The 24,164-nt window shown below is 35.6% G+C and overlaps 1 protein-coding gene and 1 pseudogene across 1 annotated transcript; one reads left to right on the forward strand and one right to left on the reverse strand.

Annotated features, from left to right (window-relative positions):
* The first annotated feature begins 17,469 nt into the window (after positions 1-17,469).
* Positions 17,470-17,898, forward strand: LOC107003678. The gene has a single exon (XM_015201995.1). It carries the CDS (start codon positions 17,470-17,472, stop codon positions 17,896-17,898), a length of 429 nt encoding a protein of 142 aa, XP_015057481.1.
* Positions 17,899-19,290: 1,392 nt separating this feature from the next.
* On the reverse strand, positions 19,291-23,767 carry LOC107003679 (annotated as a pseudogene).
* Between the last annotated feature and the right edge of the window lie 397 nt (positions 23,768-24,164).

Below are 24,164 nucleotides of genomic sequence, written 5' to 3' on the forward strand. Positions count from 1 at the left end.
TCACGGATCATAAAGTGACCTTGAAGTGTGATATCAGTAGCTGGATTCTGAAGACACATTTTTAAGAGAATTGAACTAAATACCACGGACAACTTCAAAGACCGTGATCACTTTTATAGTCTGTGGTTCAGTTCGAGAACAAGATTCCAGAGAGCAGCTCAAAATTTCAGATTTTGAGAAAATTGAAGTGCAAACCACGGACGTCTTCATGGACCGTAATCACTTTGAAAGTCCATGGTTCAATTCGTGAACAAGATTCCAGAAGCAGCTAAAAGTCCAAGTTTTGTAGATTTGAAGGCAAGACCACGGACAACTCCATGGATCGTTGTCTCTCTGACGTTCCGTGAGTCTATCCATCGAGATTAGTCAAGAAGCTGTTGAGAAGATCCACACGCTAAGGAAAGACCACGAAAGACTTCACAAATCGTGAAGCCTTTCACGGGACGTGATGGTGGCCTTGAAGGGGGTCGATAGTGAAATCCTAGTTCTATTAGGTTTCTTTTTAAGACATTTTAATTGTTTTTTATTTAGGTCACTTTTGAATGATTATCTATTATTAAACTTTTACGAGGGGACAAGGAGAGAACTTTAGGGTTTTTGGGGAGTTCTTCTTGTTTTCGAATCACTTGATAACAAAGGAAGTTTGGCTCTCAGATTATCAATGTGGTTTTTGAGTTGCAAATTAATTTTGTAAGTTTTTCATTATGTTCTCAATTCTTGTTAATTGTTATATACGTGGAATTATGAGGCACTAAACATTTCGACCAGGTTGTGGGATCTATGATGATACTGCGAATCTGACTCTGTAACATAAGCGTAGAGCAATCTTTCTTTACAAGTTGTTGGTTAAAGCTTTGGTTGTAATTTGGTCTAACGAGTGCATACTTTAGACTAGCCTGTATCAAGTGGTTGTTCGAGAGAAAAACACTTGTTAGGATAAAGCAAAGATTTACTTGCAAAATTGAAGTTAAAGTTAGAGTTTGAGAGAAGATAATTTTATCTTCATACCCATCTAAGTGAGTTCTTGATGCGAGAATCATTTGTAGTTTGAGAGAATATAAATAATTATTATCTAATGAGGCTGAGAAGCATTAGATAAATTTTATTCGCTGAACTATATGAATTTATAATTGTTTAAAGCTCAGATTGCAGAAGAGTTCCACAGTTGGCGTCATAGTGAAAACTACCCCGGTTTTCTTAATCAACTGATCAACTTATCCTTAGTTATCATTTATGAAATAGACTTGTTAATATTAATCTTATGTTTTAGAAACTGGTACTTCCTATTCATACCCAAAATTTACTTTTTCTCTAAATTCATTAGGAAATAGAAACAACGATCGGGTAAAAGCGAAAGTAAAACATTATGTGTAAAGAAATTCTCTGTGGGATCAAACTCAACTCTAGTTGAGTTCTGTAAGTTGAAAGCGACCATTTGCACTTTTATTTGAAGTGTAAGTTTGGACGTATCAGTGGGAAATATGTTGTATCACCACTTAGGCTCATAGTGGTGGTTGTCAGTTAGAGAATCTCTCACAGAATGTATATTACTTCATATATAGGTAAAATTGAGTTATTTATTCCATTTTCTTTAACGTACTTAGTGTTTTCATTGTTTTACAAGCTTTTACATATGTTGCATATGTTTACCTGCTTTATATTAAGTCAAGTTACTCATGAGTTGAGCAGAGCCAAGGTAAGTGTTCCTTCTTACTCTTTTCAAGCTTAAGTTTTGTTAGCATTCCAACCCACATACTTGTACATTCAATATACTGATGCAGTTGTCTTGCATCGTATCATGATGCAAATGCAGGTAACCAAGATCAGCATCATCCAGTTCCTTCTTGATTCAATTGAGTACTCGGAGTTAGTGGTGGGCCTCCTTGCATTCTGGAGGACATATTTAAATGTTTTTCAGACTTTCTGTTGTAGGATGTTGTGGGGTATATGTCCCAACATCCATCTTAGTATTATAGAGGCTTCATAAACATATAGACAGTCAAACAGTTTAGTTTTGAGTCTCTCATTAATTGCATTATAGATATTCTATTGTCAGAATTAAGTGTCATTTTGGCCAAGATATTTATTTCAAGTTATCTTTATGAGAATGTTTCATACTTTATATTGAATTAAGTAATCCGCTGAGTTAAGTAAGTCAGGCCAACGGTCTATCCAAGGCCAGCAATGGTCATTGGGTGTCGGCCCTGTCCAGGGTGTAGGTTTGGGGCATGACACCCTTCTTCATACCTTCCCACCTATATACCTTTCTCAAATTGTGGCATATCTTTGTAGAACCCGAATGAATGGAGTATCTGGAGCTATGAGTTTCCTCCATGATTCTCTTTTGGATTTCATCCACCATAGGTACACACGATCTACCTTGATATTTTAATACGGCTCCCCCTTTTCAAAAGCCAACACTCTTTGCGTCACAACCCGAAATCACACCCTAGAAGTTAGGGCACAATCTCGGAATGTGGCACGGCATCGTCGAACTCTCGGAGTTCTCAGACAAGCCTCTTTCATATCATTCATTGCATATACATAGTGAAATGTAGCGCGGAATTAAATCGTTTCACAAAATATAATATAGTCTTCAAAATCACTTTCATATAAAAGTAATAGGAAATACTAAGTCTCAATCTCATCATCTTAAGACACAAGAATACTAGGGACACGGCCCATACTTTAAAATATGAATATAGAAACACTTAGTCTATTAAAATTCTTTGAATGAAAACATAAAAGACATATATGCCCTCTATTCAAGTTAGGACATACTTCAACTTCTCTTGAACAATCTTTTAAGTCCAAGTCGTCACTTCTCAAAGATCCTCACCCACCAAGAACTATATAGATAGATAAAAGCATGGAGTTAGTACAACCACATGTAATAAGTGTGGCTTATGCATAAAAATCATGAAAATGAACTTTATTGTAAATATGCATATTTTCATTTAAAAATCATATTATAATCATAATAACATCATAAATCAATTTAGAAACACATAAGATACATCTAGCGTGTAATTTCCTCATTTAAAGTCATCCTAAGATTCACTTAAGTCACACAAACAGAGACCGCTCATACACCCTATCTAGATGTGCCAAAACAACCCTTAAGATTACCTATAATGAGTCACGTACATACTTACAAAGAAATCATCAACATCAAGGTACGATTCTTCTACCAAAGGTGAACTCTAAGTCTCACTTGAGTGAGTTGTGAAGCGACCACCCATACAATCCCTTACACACACACTTAAGAGATCCTATAGACTCCCTAAGATTGAATAATTCTCAGTAAGTCACCAACACATAGATGATATGACATTCTCTTCCCAAAAGCTATCAAAAGACCTATTTAAGTAAATTAAGAAGATAACGTCCGTAGTGACAACTTTAAGATTACCTAAATAATCCTTAAGACTATCTAAGTCTTAGATTATGTCCACAAAATTAATCAACTTCCCTAACTAGAGTCATCCTCAACACTTCCAAAGATAAGACATGAAGAGATCATCCCTTATGCCTTCTCCACACTTTAGCTAATGAATCCTTAAGTCACTTTATATTAGGTACTCATTTATTTACATACTCCTTAACATAAGTCATTATTTCATTAGGTCATTAGTTCATTAAGACTCATACATCACATAAAGTACATTCAAATATTTGTCTTGGACAAGACCTAGTAACTCGACATAATCATAATGTCAAAGTCATAGTCTAACATGATCACTTAAGGCAACATAACTAGAAGAATACATGTATGACTATATAACTTCACATATAGATAAATAATGTCATGCTTCACATAATCAAACTACACAAATAGCCACATAACTTCAAGTAATTACCAATAAGTCCATGCTCATAATATTGCATAAAGAAACGCCGACAAGGCCATGTCAATTACAAGTAAAACACATAGCACCGCCACCATAAGTGGACAACACCAATCACAATAAAATAGAAGTATTATTACTATCAAATTAAAGAAATCCGGTCAGCATACCTTCATTCCCTTATTCACACTTCAATTCAATGCTAAATCATCTAATTCAACATCACAAGGCCCTTGCCCAAGGCCATAACCACAATTCAAGCAATAATATAAAACCCAATGAAATCTCTATAAATTCAATCTAGGTTAAAAATCTAGGATCAATTAGATAACAATTCAATACAATTTTTATATCGTTAGAAAGCCCATAAGAAAATACATAACAATTCATCAATATTAACTAAATATCAAGTAACCCACATTATAGTCATAAACTAGGGTTCATCCAAATTCATGGGTTAATCGGTAATTTAGATTGAAATCATCAATACAATATCAATTTGATCGTAATTCAATTGATTAGAAATCATTTATGCAAGAACCCATGGTAGAATCATGAAATTGGACAATTCACTTAAGAAAACTTTGAAAAACATGTTGAGAGTTGGGCTCCTTGATGAAACGAGTTTCAAGGATCAAAAGGCATACCTCAAGGATATTAATTCTTCACTTTGATGAAGAATTTCGTTCAAAAACCCCTCATCGTGCTGCCTCTTCAATTGGGTCTTCAATGGAGGTTTTGGGATATTTTCTAAGTGTTTTGGGTTTATGATTTTGAAGAATGAGGTCTTTATATGATTACACTTTATATACTTAATTTAAAATACCCAAAAGACCCTTAATAAACAGTCCATGACTTAATTTAAAAGTTGGATGAATTGGTACTTGGCAGCAGCCTGCGCAGGAAGGCAGTGGCATGCGACGCCTGCCCTTGACGGGCCGTCACAACCACGACGGGGCGTCACAGCCACGACTGGCCGTCGACTGCTCCGTCGTTTGGGGTCTGCCTGGGACTGCCATGCCAACAGTTTTGGCTCCTTCCTCAAGGACCATTAGATGGTCCTTGGGAATAATTTCCCGGACGTTTCCAACCCAAATACGATAATCTATAAATTTAACACCTCTCACATGAATTTCATCCAAAACGAACACGTAAAACTTGATGAAACACGCCTAGACGTACAAGGTCGACTCAAGGCATATCTTTCGAACGCCTTGGACGTTGTTGGTCGTTTGACCTCCAAACTTCACGAAACTTTAACCACTGCCTATACATTCTATATTAACTCAATTAATCACCTTAAAACACCATGAAACACACATAAACACATAGAACCATATTTTAGACATTTAGGTGACTTAGTCGTCCAACGTCTTTGTTGTCCCTTGACGTTTCACTTCCAACACCTCTAATACTTTAGCTACTGACTCTATACCATATATTAGACATATTTAGGACCTTAAAACATCAATACCAACATGTTAGGCTCTAGTTGACCTAAGTCATCTTCGGAGTCTTACAATTACCCCCACTTGGACAACATTCGTCCTCGAATGACATTTGACATTCTCTGAAAACTTCCAAGATTAGAGACTCAACTAGAAGATAATAACCATTGAATACAACACATAATCACAAAAAACATCAATTTCACATAGTCAAGAGATTCACAACACAACGGGAAACTAGAAAACAATTCTATAACTCATTATGCTACAAAACTCACATTCTTCTATCCAAATAGCAAAAACTCATTTTACACTCAATAACCTACTCATATACATCAATTATAACCACATTACAATATTTTTAGGCAAACGAATCAATTAGTCATTTTCTCAAAAATATGACAGCATGCAGTTTCTAGAGAAACAGACTTTTTAAAGCAATTTTTTTCAAAAATCCACATTTTAAGCAATTCATGATATAAACATGCTAATATGCAAAGTAAAATAATATAAACACATCTTACAACATAGTCATGGCTTCATAGAACACAAAATGCAAGAAGTTAATGAAATTCAATTTTAACCAAACTCTTAAACATCATGCCCAACCAACAAATTCATGGAAATCTATCCTATCCACAAACAATACTCCTCCACTTAGAAGGAACTCATATCTTAACAAAAGAAAGAGAACTTACCATCATCATCATCACTCTCCTTCTCATCCGGCTTCTCCACTCTAGAACGTAATGCATAGAAATGCCTCTTAGTCGAAGCATCATCCTTTGGAACACTAGGAGCAACTTGCTTACCCTCTCTTCCTCTAGAAGCAATCATAGGACACTCTCTCATTTTGTGCCCATTTTTACCACAACTAAAGCAACTCCCGGTACCCAATAGACACTCATTAAATGTTTCTTGCCACAATTTGCACAAGTAGGCTTTCCATCCTTGGAACCACCTCCTTTCTCAACCTTAAACTTAGCACTCCTAGATTCTCCTTGAGATTGAACCTTCTTTTTAAACCTAGTTTGCTCTTTATCACTAGCACCACTCCTTTTCAAACTTCTAGCCACCCTCCTAAGTTTAGACTCTTCAATTGATTGTGCATACACTATGAGTCTAGCTAGGTTCATATTATCCTGCAATATAGCGGTACGACATTCTTCCACTACTAAGTCAGCTACCCCCATCACAAAACGACTCATTTCATCTCTTGGATTGGACACAAGATAAGGGAAGTACCTAGAAAAAGTTAAGAATTTCAAAGAGTACTCCGCAACTTTTATATTGCCTTGCTTGAGATTGATAAACTCCTCCAACTCAATTTCTGTCCTCTCTCAGGGAAAGTACATACCAAGAAAAGCTTCCTTAAATTCTTCCCATTCAATAGGACCCGATCCTTCTGGCCTGTTATCCTTCCATTGAGTGTACCAAATTTGAGAAACATCTCTCAATTGGTACGAAGCCAACTCCGCCTTCTCCCTAGATGTAACCCCCATAACACTCAAAACTTTGTACACTCCATCAAGAAACTCTTGGGGATCCTCATTTACCTTAGATCCATAAAAGATAGGAGGATTCATCCTCACAAAATCTCTCAACCTAGATGTCATAGTGCTCTCCACAACCCTAGTCATCATATTAAAATTAGCTTGCATAGTCACGGCTCGGGCTATAGCAATCAAAGCCTCTCTAATCTCCATATTAGACATCTCTAGAACCTCAATACCTCCATCCACATTAGGAATAGGATCACCTTGGGGAGGCACTTGGGCATCTTGAGCACGTTGAACTCCTTAGCCACCTTGAGGAACTTGCTCAACTTGATCAACTTGAGGGGGAACCTCCTCATTAACCCTCTTCTCTTCCAACCTTCTAGCGGCCAATCTTCTAGTATTCATCTCCTAGAAAACACAATGAAACTCAAAAGAAGGTTAATTATAATGTTTACTCTACCGCGCGACATAGGAATAGAAAAGAAGGGAAACACTATCGTCCTATAACCTCTCGCCCATAGATGTGTCGCGACACACACCAATGGTCAAGACTCTACTAGATGTAACTTGATGAGACTTCTTGATTCCTAATATTACTTTCACCATCCTATGCTCCGATACCATGCTTTGTCACAACCGGAAACCACACCCTAGAAGTTAGGGCACAATCACGGATTGTGGCATGGCGTCGTCGAACTCTCGAAGTTCTTAGACAAGCCTCTTTCATATCATTCATTGCATATACATAGTGAAAAGTAGTGTCGAATTAAAACTTTTCACAAAACATAATATAGTCTTCAAAATCTCTTTCATATAAAAGTAATAGGAAATACTAAGTCTCCATATCATCATCTTAAGACACAAAAATACTTGGGACACGGCCCATACTTCAAAATACGTATATTGAAATACTTAGTCTATTACAATACTTTGAATGAAAACATAAAAAACATATATTCCCTCGAGTCAAGTGAGGACATACTTCAACTTCTCTTGAACGATCTTCTAAGTCCAAGTCTTCACTTCTTAAAGCTCCTCACCTACCAAGAACTATATAGATATATAAAATCATGGAGTTAGTACAACCACATTTACTAAGTATGGCTTATGCATAAAAATCATGAAAACAGACTTTATTGGAAATATGCATCTTTTCATTTAAAAATCATATATAATCGTAATAACATCATAAATCAATTTAGAAACACATCAGATACTTCTAGCATGTAATTTCCTTGTTAAAGTCATCCTAACATTCACTTAAGTCACACAAACAGACACCGCCCATACACCCTCTCTAGATGTGCCTAAACAACCCTTAAGATTACCTATAATGAGTCACATACATACTTACAAAGCAATCATAAACATCAAGGTAAGATTCTTTTACCAAAGGTGAACTCTAAGTCTCACTTGAGTGAGTTGTGAAGCGACCGCCCATACAATCCCTTACACACACACTTAGGAGATCCTATAGAAGCCCTAAGATAGAATAATTCTTACTAAGTCACCAACACATAGATGATATCACATTCTCTTCCCAAAGACTATCAAAAGACCTACTTAAGTAAATCAAGAAGATAACGTCCATAGTGACCACTTCAAGATTACCTAAATAATCCTTAAGACTACCTAAGGCTTAGATCATGTCCACAAAATCAATCAAATTCCCTAACAAGAGTCATCCTTAAGACTTCCAAAGATAAGACAATAAGAGATCATCCCTTATGCCCTCCACACTTTAGCTAAGGAATCCTTAAGTCACTTTAGATTAGGTACTCATTTATTTGCGTACTCCTTAACATAAGTGATTAGTTCATTAGTTCATTAAGACTCATACATCACATAAAGGACATTCAAATATTGTTCTTGGACAAGACCTAGGAACTCCACGTAACACCTTCAAAGTCTATTGTGCAATGTCTAGATAGCGTCCCATACCACCACCTAAACTTCCTAAACTCCTCAAATGCTAATAGGTATTCCATATGATGAGAACAGGCAATAACCTACATAGACCATGATAGCTAGACATGGAATCCGGAGTTCTATCCTACTCCGAAGAGATTGTTCTACTTGTAATTGGTAGAACTTTGACATATCCCATGTAGGCACATAGTTAAGGAATATGAAGGGAATCGTGTATTCTAGTCTCATACTTAAATAGAACTACTTTCCCTTACCATATTCACAGGGTGCTAGCCTTCGTTTTCATGAAGTAATTCATACATTAGGTTCACATAAAAGGGTTCCATAACTAGTTCATAACCCAATCACATTTACCCTACCAAGGAAGGTCCACTAGGGCTACCTGACAATGGCGAGAAGAAGCTCATGATGACTTTCCTAAGTACTAATAGGATGCCGTTCCTGCCAACTAACCTTCAGTCCATCATTCCTTTACTTTGAAGGATACCATTACGACTTACACTTCAACAATCTTAACCTTACCCTTAAGTCAAGGTTTTCACATAATAGACTCTCATTTCATCATTTAAGGTCACATATAATTCATATATTCAAGACTAAGATATCTAATACCCTAAATCAAGACATCGCATATTCATAATCATATATACATCAAGCAAGATATACAAGTCAATAAAGACAAGACATCACATACTTCACTTTTAACACATAATACAAGTCATTCTAGAAACACCTCTAAAACAACCTAACATCTTCAAGTCATAATATATGTCATCATAACATCATTAATATACCCCACATAGACTCATAAAGTCAAATAGGAATAACCAAGACTTAACCTAACACTATAATCATAATGTCAAAGTCGTAGTCTAACATGATCACTTAAGGCAACATAACTAGAAGAATACATGTATGACTATATAACTTCACATATAGATAGATAGACAATGTCATGCTTCACATAATCAAACTACACAAATAGCCACATAACTTAAATTAATTTCCAATAAGGCCATGCTCATAATATTGCATAAAGTAGCGCCGACAAAGCCATGCCAATTGCAAGTAAAACACATGGCACCACCACCATAAGTGGATCATACCAATCACAATAGAATCGAAGTATATTTAATATCAAATTAAAGAAATCCGGGCAGCATACCTTCATTCCATTATTCACACGTCAATTCAATGCTAAATCGTCTAGTTCAACATCACAAGGCCCTTACCAAAGGCCATAACCAACAATTCAAGCAATAATCATAAAATCCAATGAAATCTCTATAAATTCAATCTAGGTTTAACAATCTGGGATCAATTAGATAACCATTGAATACAATTCTTATATCATTAGAAAGCACATAATAAACTACATAACAATTCATCAATATTAACTTAATATCATGTAACCCACATTATAGTCATAAACTAGGGTTCATCCAAATTCATGGGTTCATAGGTAATTTAGATTGAAATCATAAAATACAATATCAATTTGATTGTAATTCAATGTTTAGAAATAATTTATGCAAGAACCCATGGTAGAATCATGAAATTGGGCAATTTACTTTAGAAAACTCTGAAAAAACATGTTGAGAGTTGGGCTCCTTGACGAAACGAGTTTCAAGGATCAAAAGTCATACCTGAAGGATGATAATTCTTCACTTTGATGAAGTATTTCGACACAAAAACCCCTCATCAAGCTGCCTCTTCAATTGGGTCTTCAATGAAGGTTTTGGGATATTTTCTAAGTGTTTTGGTTTTATGATTTTAAAGAATGAGGTCTTCCATGTGATTACCCTTTTTATACTTAATTAATGTACCAAAAATACCCTTAATAAACCGTCCATTACTTAATTTATAAGTGGGGTGAATTTACCAGTTCACCCCTTGACTTGGCAGCAGCCTGCGCAGGAAGGTAGTGGCGTGCGATACCTGCCCTTGACGGGCCGTCACAGCCACGACGGGGCATCACAGCCCTCCGTCGTTGGCTACAGTGGCTGTCCAAGCTTCCTTCCCTTCCAATGGTTATGTCCCCATTTACGACACACTTTGATGGGGCGTCACAGCCACGACTGGCCGTCGACTGCTCCGTCGTTTGGGTCTGCCATGCCAATAGTTTTGGGTCCTTCCTCAAGGACCCTTAGATTGTTCTTGGGGATAATTTCCCGGACGTTTCCAACCCAATTACGATAGTATATACTTTTAAAACCTCTCACATGAATTTCATCCAAAACGAACACGTAAAACTCGATGAAACACGCCTAGACGTATAAGGTCGACTCAAGGCATATCTTTCGAACGCCTTGGACGTTCTTGGTCGTTTGACCTCCAAACTTCACGAAACTTTAACCACTTCCTATAAATGCTATATTAACTCAATTAAGAACCTTAAAATAACATGAAACACATAGAACCACATTTTAGATATTTAGGTGGCTTAGTGTCAAACGTCTTAGTCATCCCTTGATGTTTGACTTCCAACACCTCTAATACTTTAGATACTGCCTCTATACCATATATTAGACATATTTAGGACCTTATAACATCAATACCTACATGTTAGGCTCTATTTAACCTAAGTCATCTTCGGTGTCTTACACTTTGCTTATGAACATTCGCCTTCGAATCAAGCAAAAGGGGTCTTGGTATTGTTTTTATTTCACCTCTTACATAGAGATGATCATCCACATTTGTCACCATTATCTCTCCTTTTCTGGAATCCATAAGTCTGAATCCCATGCGTGCAAGTCTGTGCACATCTTTGGCTAACTCCCCATGGATAACTTTCTTAAAGTATCAACAACCACATTAGCCTTACCTGGGTGGTAAACAATACTCATGGCATAATCCTTGAGTAATTGTAACTACCTCCTCTGAGATTGAGCCCTTTTTGGGTGAACACATATTGTAGGCTCTTGTGATCAGTGAATATGTCTACATTAACACCATACAAATAGTGACACCATATTTTTAAGGAAAAAAACTACTGCCACCAACTCTAAGTCATGGGTTGGATAATTCTTCTCATGAACTTTCAACTGTCTGTAGGCATAAGATATAAATGTTCAATTTGGCATTAACACACAACCCAACCCAACTCTAGATGCATCACAATACACCACAAAACCTTGAGCACCCTTTGGTAAGGTCAAAATCAGTGCAATAGTTAACCTCTTTTTCAATTCTTGAAAGTTTTTCTCACAAGCTTCAGACTATTGAAATTTAACTGTCTTCTGCATCAACTTGGTCAGGAGAGATGATATAGATGAAAACCCCTCAACAAAACTTCTATAGTAGTCATCCAAACCAAAGAAACTCCTTATATTAGTTAGAGACGTGGGTCTAGGCCAACACTAAACTGCTTCTATCTTTTGGGTATCAACTCTAATCCCATCACCGGAAATTATGTGGCCCAAGAATGCCAGAGACTTAAGCCAAAACACTAACTTGGAGAACTTTGCATACAACTCCTTATCTTTCAAAGTTTAAAGGAGTATCTTGAGGCGACTAGCATGATCTTCTTCATTTTTTGAATAGCTCAGTATGTCATCTATGAAAATAATGACAAACATATCTAAATAAGGTTTGAAGACTCTATTTATAATATCCATGAATGTTCCTGGTGCATTGGTCAATCCAAAAGACATGACCAAAAACTCATAATGCTCATATCTGGTTCTAAAAATTGTCTTCGAAATGTCACATTCCCTAAACTTAAACCGATGGTATCCAGATCTGAGATCAATTTTTGAGAAACAGGTGACACCCTGAAGTGTATCGGAAAGATAATATTTCCTTGGAAGATGATATTTATTATTGATGGTAATCTTATTCAATTAACAGTAGTCTATACACATCCTAAGGGAACCATCTTTCTTTCTCATAAACAAGACCGGAGAGCTCGAAGGTGAGACACTTGGTCGAATGAAACCTTTATCTAACATATCTTCCAAGTGCTCTTTCAACTCTTTTGATTCTGTTGGTGCCATTCTATATGGCACAATAGAGATAGGACGACTATCTGGAATGATGTCTACGCCGAAGTATATTTCTCTCAAGAGGGACTCCAGGTTGATCATTAGGAAAGACTTCTGGGAACTCTTTTACAATAGAAACTGCCTAAAGGGAAGGTCCTCAGCACTTGAATAATTAACTCGGAGTAAGAGATAGATACATCCTTTTGAAACTAACTTTCTCGCCATAAGGTACGAAATGATACGACCCTTAGGCACTACTGAACTACTACTCTACTCTATAAATGGCTCATTAGGAATCTAAAACTTGAAAACTCAAGTTTTGTAATATACTGATGCATAACATGCATGAAGTCAGTCCATACCTAAAATGACATCAAAATCTACCACGTCTAACTCCACTAGATCAGCCATGGTGTTCTAGTGATTGATTGAAATAGGACAATCAGGATAGGCTCTTTCTACTATAATAGACTCTTCAATAGGTGTAGGAACACAGAAGGATTCACAAAGTTTCTAAGGAAGAATTTGAAAGTTATTTGCAATATAAATAGTTATAAAGGATAAACTTGCTCCTGGGTCTAGCAAAGCATAAACATCAAAAGTAAAGGCTTTGATCATTCCAGTGACAATATCTAGAGAGTTCTCTTGTTCTTGGTGGCTAGTGATTGCATAGAGGCGGTTTTCCCCTCCGCCAGTACCAGAAGTGGCTCTTCTGGGTGTAGTCCTATCTGGTGGAGCAACTGATGAAGATTGGGATATATTCCCCGGATTTACATTACCTGTCTGTTCTTAGGGCACTCCATCATGAAGTGACCTTATTGACCATATTCGAGGCAACCTGTCTGGCCATCACAGTATTTACTTGGGTGGGTTCTACACACTTAGCAGATGCAGGAGCCCAACTGCGTCTATGTGCCACATTTCCTTGAGACTGTTTTGGTCTAACTCTAAAGTTTTGCAAATTATGGCCATGATGCTCACCTTTGTTTTTGGTTGCAGGAGCACTAGCAGATGATGGTGCAGGCCCCTTTTATTTATGAAACTGTGATCCATTCGAACCACTCTTTTGCTGCACAGAATCATTCCTTTTCTTAGCTTTCTTGCTTCTATACTCTTCTCTGTCCATCAGTTTCTCCTCTTCGACTTGCTTCACATAAACCATTAACCTGGATATCTCCATGTCACCTATCAACATTGCAGCTCTGCCCTCTTTGCTTGATGCACGACCCAAGTCAGCGACAAACAAGTTCATTCTGCTTCTCATATCCTTAACCTTTTTAGGAGCATAGTGGTAAAATTGGGTGAACTTCAACCCATATTCATGTAAACTCAAGGAGTCCTGTTTCAGTGTAAGGAACTCATATACCTTAGCCTCTTTCAGTCTTCGGGGAAAGAAACGCCCCAAAAAAGCTTATTCAAAGTAAGCTCGATTGGATATGGTGCATCCTCATCTCTGCCTCCTTCCACTGATCAAACCAAGTCCTAACCACTTTCTTCAGTTGATATCAAGCTAGCTCCACTCTTTCAAAATCAGTGACATACATCTTATTAAAAACCTTCTTTAGATCCTCAAAAAAATTCTCTGGATCCTTGGTACTGCTTGAAGCGGAGAAATTGGGAGGACTCATTCTAAAGAACTCACGAATCTTTGAGGTGCCAGCCTCTTCTTGTCGAGCTCCTCTCTGTCGTCCAACCTCATAAGTCACAACTTGGATCAACATCCGGATAGCCTCACGGAATTCAGTAGTTGTGACATCTCCTTGAGATTGCACATTTGGTTAATTAGTTACCTATGTCTCCTAAACATTCCTCCTAGATGGATGAACTTTTTCTGCTCTTTGTGGAGGAATGATGATCTGAAACACGCACAAGAACGAATTAGAGAGAAACTTTTTTAGAGATAAGCTCTAACACACAAAAAGGAATATGAAAGAAGTGAGGAATTCTTAAGTGTGTCATCCTCCTAATTATAGATGTGGCACGCTTCACACCAATAACTAGGACTCTATAGACACGGCTTCATAGAATTTTGTGCTCTAATACCAAGTTTGTTACGCCCTGAGCCAACACCCTGGATGTGGACGGCATCCAATTACATTTATTGGCCTTGAGCACACCCTTGGCCTAGCTTACTTAACTTAGCAGAAGACTTAACACAATAAAAGAAACATTCTCATAAAAATAACTTGAAATAAATATCTTGACTAAAATGGCACTTAAGTCTTATAGCAAAACATCTTCAATACAAAGAAGAGACTCAAAACTAAACTATTTAACTGTCTATGAAGCCTCTATAATACTAAGATGAATATTGGTACAGACCCCACGACATCCTATAAAAAGTGTAGACTGAAAACAGTAAATATGGTCCTCCAGAATGCATGAAGCTCCAGCACTAACACTGAGAGCTTAGCTGGATCAACAAGGTATTGGGTGATGCTGATCCTGGTTACCTATGTCTGCTTCATGATACGATGTAGGCCAACTGGCATCATTGAATGTACAAGTATGCAGTTGGAATGCTAACAACAATTAAGCTTGAAAAGAATAAAAAGAAACACTTACCTTGGCTCTGGTCAACACATGAATAACTTGACTAAACATAAACTAATAAGACACATGCAATGTATAAAATCTTGTAAAATAATGTAAACACTTAGTTTATTCAAGAAAATGCAATAACAAACTTAACTTTACTTATATATGAAGTAATATAGTTTCTGTGGGAGATTCTCTAACCGACAACCATTACTATGAGACTAAGTGGTGATACAGCATCTTGCCTACGCTGCCAGAATTATCCTATACTTTGCCATCACATAGAACTATTTAACTTAGTGGATCCACTAGCTTAACCTACGTGACCATCTATAGAGTATGACCCATTAATACCCATGATGGATACATGGTTTTCATGGATACTTAAGTTAATATGAACTGCATCCCCACAATTGGTGCTCAATACTACTCCCAAAATGTACATTAGCTCATGCTTTTAAATACACCTTCCTTCTTTGGGTTGAGATAATTGATCAACATTTATCTTTAAAAAGCTCTCTTGGAATCAATGTTCCCTTTTCTTGCTCAAAACTCTTTTGGAAATCTAAGTTTCCTCTTACCTTAAATGTGAAAACATTGATAAACTATTAGGGAATACTTAGATCCCTTATAGCTTTTGAGAAATAAACTCAACACTTTACTCTTTCCTTAACGTAATACTTGAGTATTAAAACAACTTTTAAAATGTACAATGACTCTCGAAAACCTTTAAGAACTTTGCTTTGGACTTGGTTCTTAACTTTAGACTTGACTCTTAACTTCTTTAACCTTGATCTTAGCTTTCCATAAATGAAATTATGAATTCAAGGTTATGATTCATGTTTTTGGTGATTCCTAGGTGTTTAGAAATCATTTGAAGCAATTAGAATCATTTGAGGGTGTTAATGTACCTTAGAAGGACTTAAAATGGTTAAAACTACAAAAAGAAATGGGCAAAAAACACCGATCCAGGTGCATCTGAGGCACACCAAGCAAGCTCCAAATGATAGGGGCTAAATTTGGGTGCACAAAAAGTGTAGCACCCAAGCCTTCCGAATGCTATAGGGGTGCGACCCATTTGGCCCTGCTCAGGTGCATTTGACGAGTTTTTCAACTCATTTTCTGATCTTAATTCTCTAAAGCTCCATAGTCCTTTTACCAAACCCTTAGGATCATTAATAACTTCAATCCCCAATAGATCTAACTTGAAAAACAACTCGGAAATTATGAATCAACATTAATAGGCATTCAAACAACTCAATTAATAGGAATTAAACAAGATTCATCAAGAACTCACTTGTTAACATGTAAAAATTTCTAAAACCACTGAATTAAAACAAGTTTGGTGTGTGGATGAATTTACCCAACACAATAGATCTCACATACCTTGATAAGGATCACCCCCGACGAATTCCACTCGCAAATCCTTGGCATTCTTGGCTAATTCTTGAATTTTCTCCCTTTCCTTCTTCTCTTCTCTCTTCTCCAAGCCCTAAGCGTGAAGTTAAATTTCCTAATCTGACTAAAATTGGTTTTTACCCAAAAACATCCCTAAAACGAAATAGAAAATTAATTGGTGAAAAGACTAGTTTTCCTTCCTTAAATCCAGATTGGGACCTGCCTTAATCAACAACGGACCTTTTGATAGGCATATCTCCCTCATACGATATCGAAAATGCGCAAACTCGGTGGCATTGGAAAGATATCTCCATGGTTGTTGAAATCATATCAAGAGCTACCACTAACTCATTTTGAGCTAGGATTTATGGTCATTTAAAAATGACCAAAAAACTGACTTCTTTAACTTAGGAAATTTTCCAGACTTTTCCTTTCTTTATGGAAGTGATTATTTTTAGTTCCTTAGCTATTCTTAGCTATTTTGAGTTTCGAGATATTACACTTTCTCAAGTGGTAGCTATTATTGAGAAGTTGCCTCAATTTGTGGAAGGACTTGAAAAGGTACTTGAAGCATAAACACAAGGAAATGACTGTTGAAGATCTCATGGTAAGGCTTTAGAATTGAAGAGAATAACAAGGCCATAGAAAAGAGATCGCATGGTAATTCAGCAATATCTAGAGTAAATATTATTGAATAAGATCCCACAAAATCAAAGTAAAGAAATCATTTGGTTTAAAAAGTAATCCTCCTCAAAAGACATTTAATGGAAATTGCTTGAATTGTGGCAAACGTGGTCATAGCGCTACTGAATGTCGGGATCCCAAGATGGACAAGAAGAAGGATCAAGCAAATTTGGCTGAATCTAGAGAAGAGAAGGACAATCTCTATGCAATGATTTCAGAATGTAACTTGGTTAGAAATCTAAGAAAATGGTGGATAGATTCTGGTGTCTCATGTCATATTTGTGTCAACAAAGAACTATTTGCATCTTATACTAGAGCACTTACAGATGAGAAGTTGTTTACAGAAAAATTCGTTATTGCAAAGGTTGAAGGAACTGGCGAAGTCCTCTTAAAGATGACAGCAGGCAAGGTGGTGACTTTAAGCAGGGTCTCGTATGTTCCAGAATTGCAAAAGAACGTAGTTTCTATACCTATTATGACTAAGAACGGATTCAAATATGTATTTGTTTCTGATAAAGTTGTAGTGAGTAAGAATGAGATATATGTAGGAAAAGGTTACCATACTGAGTGACTCTTTGAACTAAATGTAATTGCAATTGATATGAATAAATATTCTGCATCTTCTTACTTGCTTGAGTGTAAATGTTTATGGCATGAACATTTGGGACAAGTCAATAACAAAACCTTGCGAAAATTGATTAACTTAAATGCTTTGCCCAAATTTGAGTGCAATCAATCAAAATGTCAAGTTTGCGTTGAATCTAAGTATACTAAACATCCTTATAAATCTGTTGAAGGGAATTCATACCCCTTAGAACTGATTCACACTTACATTTGTGACATGAACTCAATACCATTACGTGGTGGAAAAAAGTATTTCATAACTTTATTGACGATTACACTAGATATGGTTATGTCTATTTGCTAAATAGTATGGATGAAGCAATAGATGCATTTAGGCAATATAAAACTCAAGTTGAAAATCAGTAGGAAGGATCAAAATTAACAAAAGTAATAGAGGTGAAGAATATTAATCTCCATTTGTAGAAATATGTTTGGAAAATGGAATCATCCATAAAACTACTTCTCATTACACTTTCTAATCCAATGGAATTGCATAAAGAAAAAACAAAACTCTAAAAGAAATGATGAATTTCTTACTTATAAGTTCAAGTTTACCACAAAACTTGGGGGATGGGGAAGTTATCCTTACAGTAAACCGAATACTCGATAGAGTGTCTCATACGAAGACACATGTTATTCCATATGAGAAATAGAAAGTTAGAAATCCCAACGTGAAATACTTCAAAGTGTAGGGGTGTCTATCCAAAGTCCAGGTTCTTATACATAAGAAGGTGAAAATAGGACCTAAGAATGTGGATTGTATATTCATTGGATATGCACAAATAGTATGGCATGTCGATTTTTGGTTCGTAAGTCTGAACATTTGGATATTCATGAAAATACGGTAATTGAATCACATAGAGCTGAATTCTTTGAAATATCTATTCATATTAAAACTAGACTTAAGTCATCTAGTGGAGGGTCAAAACGACCTCGAGAAGAACCAAAAGAGAATTTACTTAATGAATAGAGTCCAAGATGCAGTAAACATCAAAGGATCACTAGTTCACCTGGATCTGAATTGTAACATTCCTTCTTGAAAGTGAGCCTCAAACATTCAAGGAATATATGTTGTGTAGCGATTCAACTTCTTGGAAAGAGGATGTCAATAGTTCGACTGAATCAATCTTAAACAATCATACTTTGAAGTTGGTTGATCTTCCTCCAGGAAATAAACCCTTGGGTTCGAAATGGATTTTCAAAAGGAAGATGAAAGATGATGGAACTATTCACAAATATAAAGCAGGACTTGTTATCAAAGGCTTTAGATAGAAGAAAGGTCTTGATTATTTCAACATATACTCACAAGTGACTAGAATTACATCAACTAGGATGTTAATTACCGTAGGTGCAGTATACGGTCTTCAAATCCATCAAATGAATTTGAAAATTGCCTTCTTAAATGGAGAGTTGGAGGAAGATATTTACATGGAACAATCTGAGGGCTTTGTAGTTCCTGCTAAAGAAAAGAAAGTATGCAAACTTGTTAAGTCACTTTATGGACTAAAACAAGCACCAAAACAATGACATGTAAAGTTTAGTCAAACCATGTTGTCAAATGGATTTAAGATCAGTGAATGTGATAAATGTGTCTACATTAAGGACACTCCGTATTAGGAGGTCATTGTATGTATATATGTGGATGACATGCTTATAATGATCAAGGACGTTTCTAGTGTAAAAGCTACTAAGTGTATGCTCACTAGTAAGTTTGATATGGAAGACCTAGGAGTTGCCGATTTGATATTAGAAATTAAGATTCATAAAACTCCTAACGATCTAGACTTGTCTCAATCTCATTATATTCAAAAGGTACTTGAAAAGTTCAAATATTTGACTTTCAAAAGGACTAAAACCCTAATTGTTGTAACCTTAATCTTGCTAAGAAAAAGGTGAAAGTCAGTCTTAATTGGATTATGCAAGAGTATTGAGAAGTTTGATGTATGTTATGAATTGTGCACGACCAGACATAGCATGCACTAAGTAAACTCAATCGATACGCAAGTAATCTCAATCAAAATCATTGGATGACAATGAAGAGGGTTTTGACTTTTGAGGTACTTAGATGACACTCAAAACTATGTTTTGCATTACAATAAACATCCAACATAGTTCTTGAAGGATATAGTGATGTCAATGGGATTACTGGATCAACTAAAACAAAATCCACGAGTGGATATGTTTTCACTATTGGTGGAGGAGTAATATCTTGGAAATCATCCAAACAAACATGTATAGCTTGCTCTACAATGGAGTCCGAATTTATCCTCTTAGACAAGGTAGATGCAGAAGTTGAATGGATACAAAATTTCTTAGAAGATATTCTGTTTTGGCCCAAACCAGTGGCCCATATATGCATACTCTACGATAGTCAAGTTGCAATAAGAAGTGTGATAGTTAAGTTGCAATAGGAAGGGATGGAAGTGTTATATATACCGAGAAGTCTCATCACATACGACGAAGACACAACTCTATTAGACAACTACTCTCCTGTGTAATTATCACACTAACTATGTAAAGTCAAAGGATAATATGTCGGATTTACTTACAAAAGGCCTAACTAGAGAAGGAGTTGAGAGATCATCGACAAGAATGGGACTATGGCCAGGAACAAGTCATCTGATTGTAACTCTACCAAGAAGACTTGAGATCCCAAGATTTAGGTTCAAGGAGATCAAACAAAGTCACAGATGATGGTTCAACATTGTCAAAATTTATATTATGGTTCATTCTCATGATGAAACAATGTTCAGTACCTAGAATAAAGACATAAGGACTTTTTAATGGTTTCTAAGTTTGATGCAGGGTATATCAAATAGTGCATGAACGAAATAACACATTTAAAAATCACCTATGTAAGTGTGAAGTGTAAGCTACTTCAAGGAGAATCCGGTAAGGCCAGCTCTCTAAGCACTTATTAATCGAGATGTGTTCATGGATGAAAGGAACAAAATAATGAGAACCAAAAACAGTTCAAGGATTGATTGTGTGACTTATGTTATCTAGGTATACACCATAACTCGACGTTTCAAATATATCAAATCTACCGATTGACCGAATATATTCAATATATATTCACTATTGAAAGTTTAAAGGAAAACCTACTTATCCAGACGCGACTAACCCTTACTTACGATACACACAATTTTTTCATGCATATGTCTTAATAATAGTCATTCCCTATTCATGTAGGGGTTGTTGTGTTTTAGCAAGATGTGAATGGAAAATAAGAAGAGAAAATGAAAAAATGTGGGGGAACCAATTTTGGAGGAAAAATGAAAAGTCATTGCAAATTGCAAATGAAAAGTCAGTTCTCCCATATTGGTAGAAGAAAGGAAAATGTTGTCCTTACATTAGGAAACACTTTCTTTAGTTCTTAAAGGGTTAAGAAGAAGGTGTCCCTCGCGCCTTCGTCGCTCGGCTCCGGCTTTGGCTTTGGCTTTGACTTTGGCAAATGATGTGATTGATAATTTTTTTGGAAAAAATTTATTTAATCAATCTCATTAATTGATTTCCTTTCTCTTACAAATTAGTTTAGGATGTTAGTTAATTAACGGAATTAATTTCGTGCAACGGGATTTATTTTGAAAATCGTGTGTAACGATAACATTTTTGAAAAGAAGTTATTTTTCCCAAAAGACATAACATTCTGAAACGACATGTCTGAACAAAAGCGTTCACACCATTGTCAAACAGACGCGTTCCTTGCTGCAAGTGGCTATAAATAGAGATTCTTTTTCGTTTTTGAACACTGGAAAACTTCTGCGTACATTTTCTTACAAAAAAAAATTATTGATCGACTGAGTTTCTGTGTACTCTTATTGATGTTCTTACGTTCGTTGAAATTAGTGAAGCTTAGGGTATCGCTACTTTTCTAATAGTTAATCCATTTTTTCTTGAGAGGAATTAATTAATTATCTCTTATACTTGAAGAAATTAAATTTCTTAAGAAAACACATAAATTTTGTGAACTTGAATTTTATTTTCTGGCTATTTCATATTTTGTGTTTCTGGTTGTTGCTAACTTGTATACGGGGAATAAACAAGAAAAACATTGAATTAGTATGTTTAGGGGTAACTAGATCTTTCCACTCTAATTTTATTCCATAAAAAGAAGTAAAAAGGTCCTTTGTAATTTTAGTCTAAAGGTTTCAGATGAGCTTATACCACTGGAAGTTATTTACTAATTTAATAACTCAACTACAATATCAATTTCTATGGACGCAAATTTCGGAAGTCTTCTACGTGCATGTTTATTTTTTTTAAGAATAATGTGATATATAAAATATTTTGCATTCACTCAGAATTCAAGAAAAGAATTGTATTCCAAAAAGATTTAAATGTAAGAAATCTTACATCAGTGGTTAATTCAATATATTGGACTTATATTTTGACATATATGTAACAAAAAGAAACAACTCAAACATAGAAAATGATCGAATATATATGGAACTTAAATAGAAAATGTAGACTCAAGATTTCAAAAATAGAACAAACTAGTGTTCCATTTATTATCAAACATACTTAAGTAGCACAAGCCGTGGTAAAGCACCACGACCATATTACATTACATATTAATTACATAGCACAAGCTGTGGTAAAGCTCCACAACAGAATTATACATCATTGTGCTTTTATTTCATACATAAAGTACCTGCAGATTAAGAAATAAAAATCTTGCTTTCTGGAGATCATTTTCTACTTCACTTACAAATTCAGACTCTCCTTCACTTACAAATTCAGACTCTCCTTCACAAATGAAAGTTCCATCAGCGCTAAAATAATTACATCTCTTTTTACCTGAATAATGTTGGGAATAATTCCGTAAGAGAAATAATATTTGCGGTAATAAAGGCAACAAATGCGGAACACAACAATACGGTTAATCAACGANCATCAGCGCTAAAATAATTACATCTCTTTTTACCTGAATAACAGTTAGTTCCTATTCCATTAAGATCAATTTTGTTACTTAGTTTAGAACGTGGGCAAATTCCATAATCAATTCTTGGATGACAATTGGAAGGGCAAGCCTTCCCTACATCATTCTTTATCTTGCTTACCAAATCAGATTCTCCTACCGCAAATGAAAGTTCCATCAGCACTAAAATAATTAGATTATTTTTTACCTGCACAACAACAGTTAGTACATATTCCACTAAGATCAATTTTGTTACTTGTTTCAAGACGTGGGCAAATCGCATATGCAATTCGAGGGTCACAATTTCGAGGACAAGGCTTTTCGAGATTATTATCCACCTCACTTGCAAATTCAGATTCTTCTTCACAAATAAAAATATCATCTGCACTAAACTAATTACATCCCTTTTTACCTACACAGCAATTAGTGCATATTCCATTAAAATCAATTTTGTTATTTATTTCAGAACGTGGGCAAATTGCGTATGCAATTCGAGGGTCACAATTTCGAGGACAGGGCTTCTCGAGATTGTCATCTACCTCACTTACAAATTTAGATTCTCCTTCACAAATAAAAGTACCATCTGCATTAAAATAATTACATCCCTTTTTATAAGCACAACAATTGGTGCATATTTGATTAATTCTTTTAGTTTGTAAAAGTGGACAAATCCCAAATGCAATTCGAGGGTCACATTGTTTAGTGCAAGCTTTGGCATTTGTATGTTCGACATTACTCACAAGCAAAATTATTTCCGTCGTACAACATATATAGGCAAATTAATTATGTAGCAACACTAAAATTTTAAAATGTTGCTTGATTGTAAAAGTGATTAAGTAAAAAAAAAAAAAAAATAACCAAATAAAAGGAGGAGCGCAACTTTGTGAATAGCCATATTCTCAATATCTCAAGTGGTTTTTTTGATTTGTTTAATTGAGCATGGAAGGTGTATTCTCTTCACCTAATTATAGCATATTAGAGAACTAATAGGCCAAAAATGACTTTCATTGTTTCTTTCTAATAATGCACTCATACTAGCTATTAATTTATTAGTTATCTCATATAATTAATTTATTAGTTATGTATATGCGCGGCATATTCTTCCTTGTCTCCCATTAAAAATAGTATAAGTTCATTAAGAAAAGCTATATAATAAATAATTGAAATGGTGAGACAAGCATCCTTTTGAACGCTTACTTTTTTTATATAAATAATTAAATATAAGGTTTTACAGCATTAGTGTTTAAAATTTTTCTTTTAGGTTTAAATTTAAAGTTAGACATTTTCATTCT

This window comes from Solanum pennellii, chromosome 11 (genome assembly GCF_001406875.1).
Source record: "Solanum pennellii chromosome 11, SPENNV200".
Taxonomy (NCBI): domain Eukaryota; kingdom Viridiplantae; phylum Streptophyta; class Magnoliopsida; order Solanales; family Solanaceae; genus Solanum; species Solanum pennellii.

What these genes read in the sequence shown, in the direction of transcription:
- LOC107003678 (XM_015201995.1), top strand. Translation starts at nt 17,470, where the DNA reads ATGGACAAGAAGAAGGATCAAGCAAATTTGGCTGAATCTAGAGAAGAG.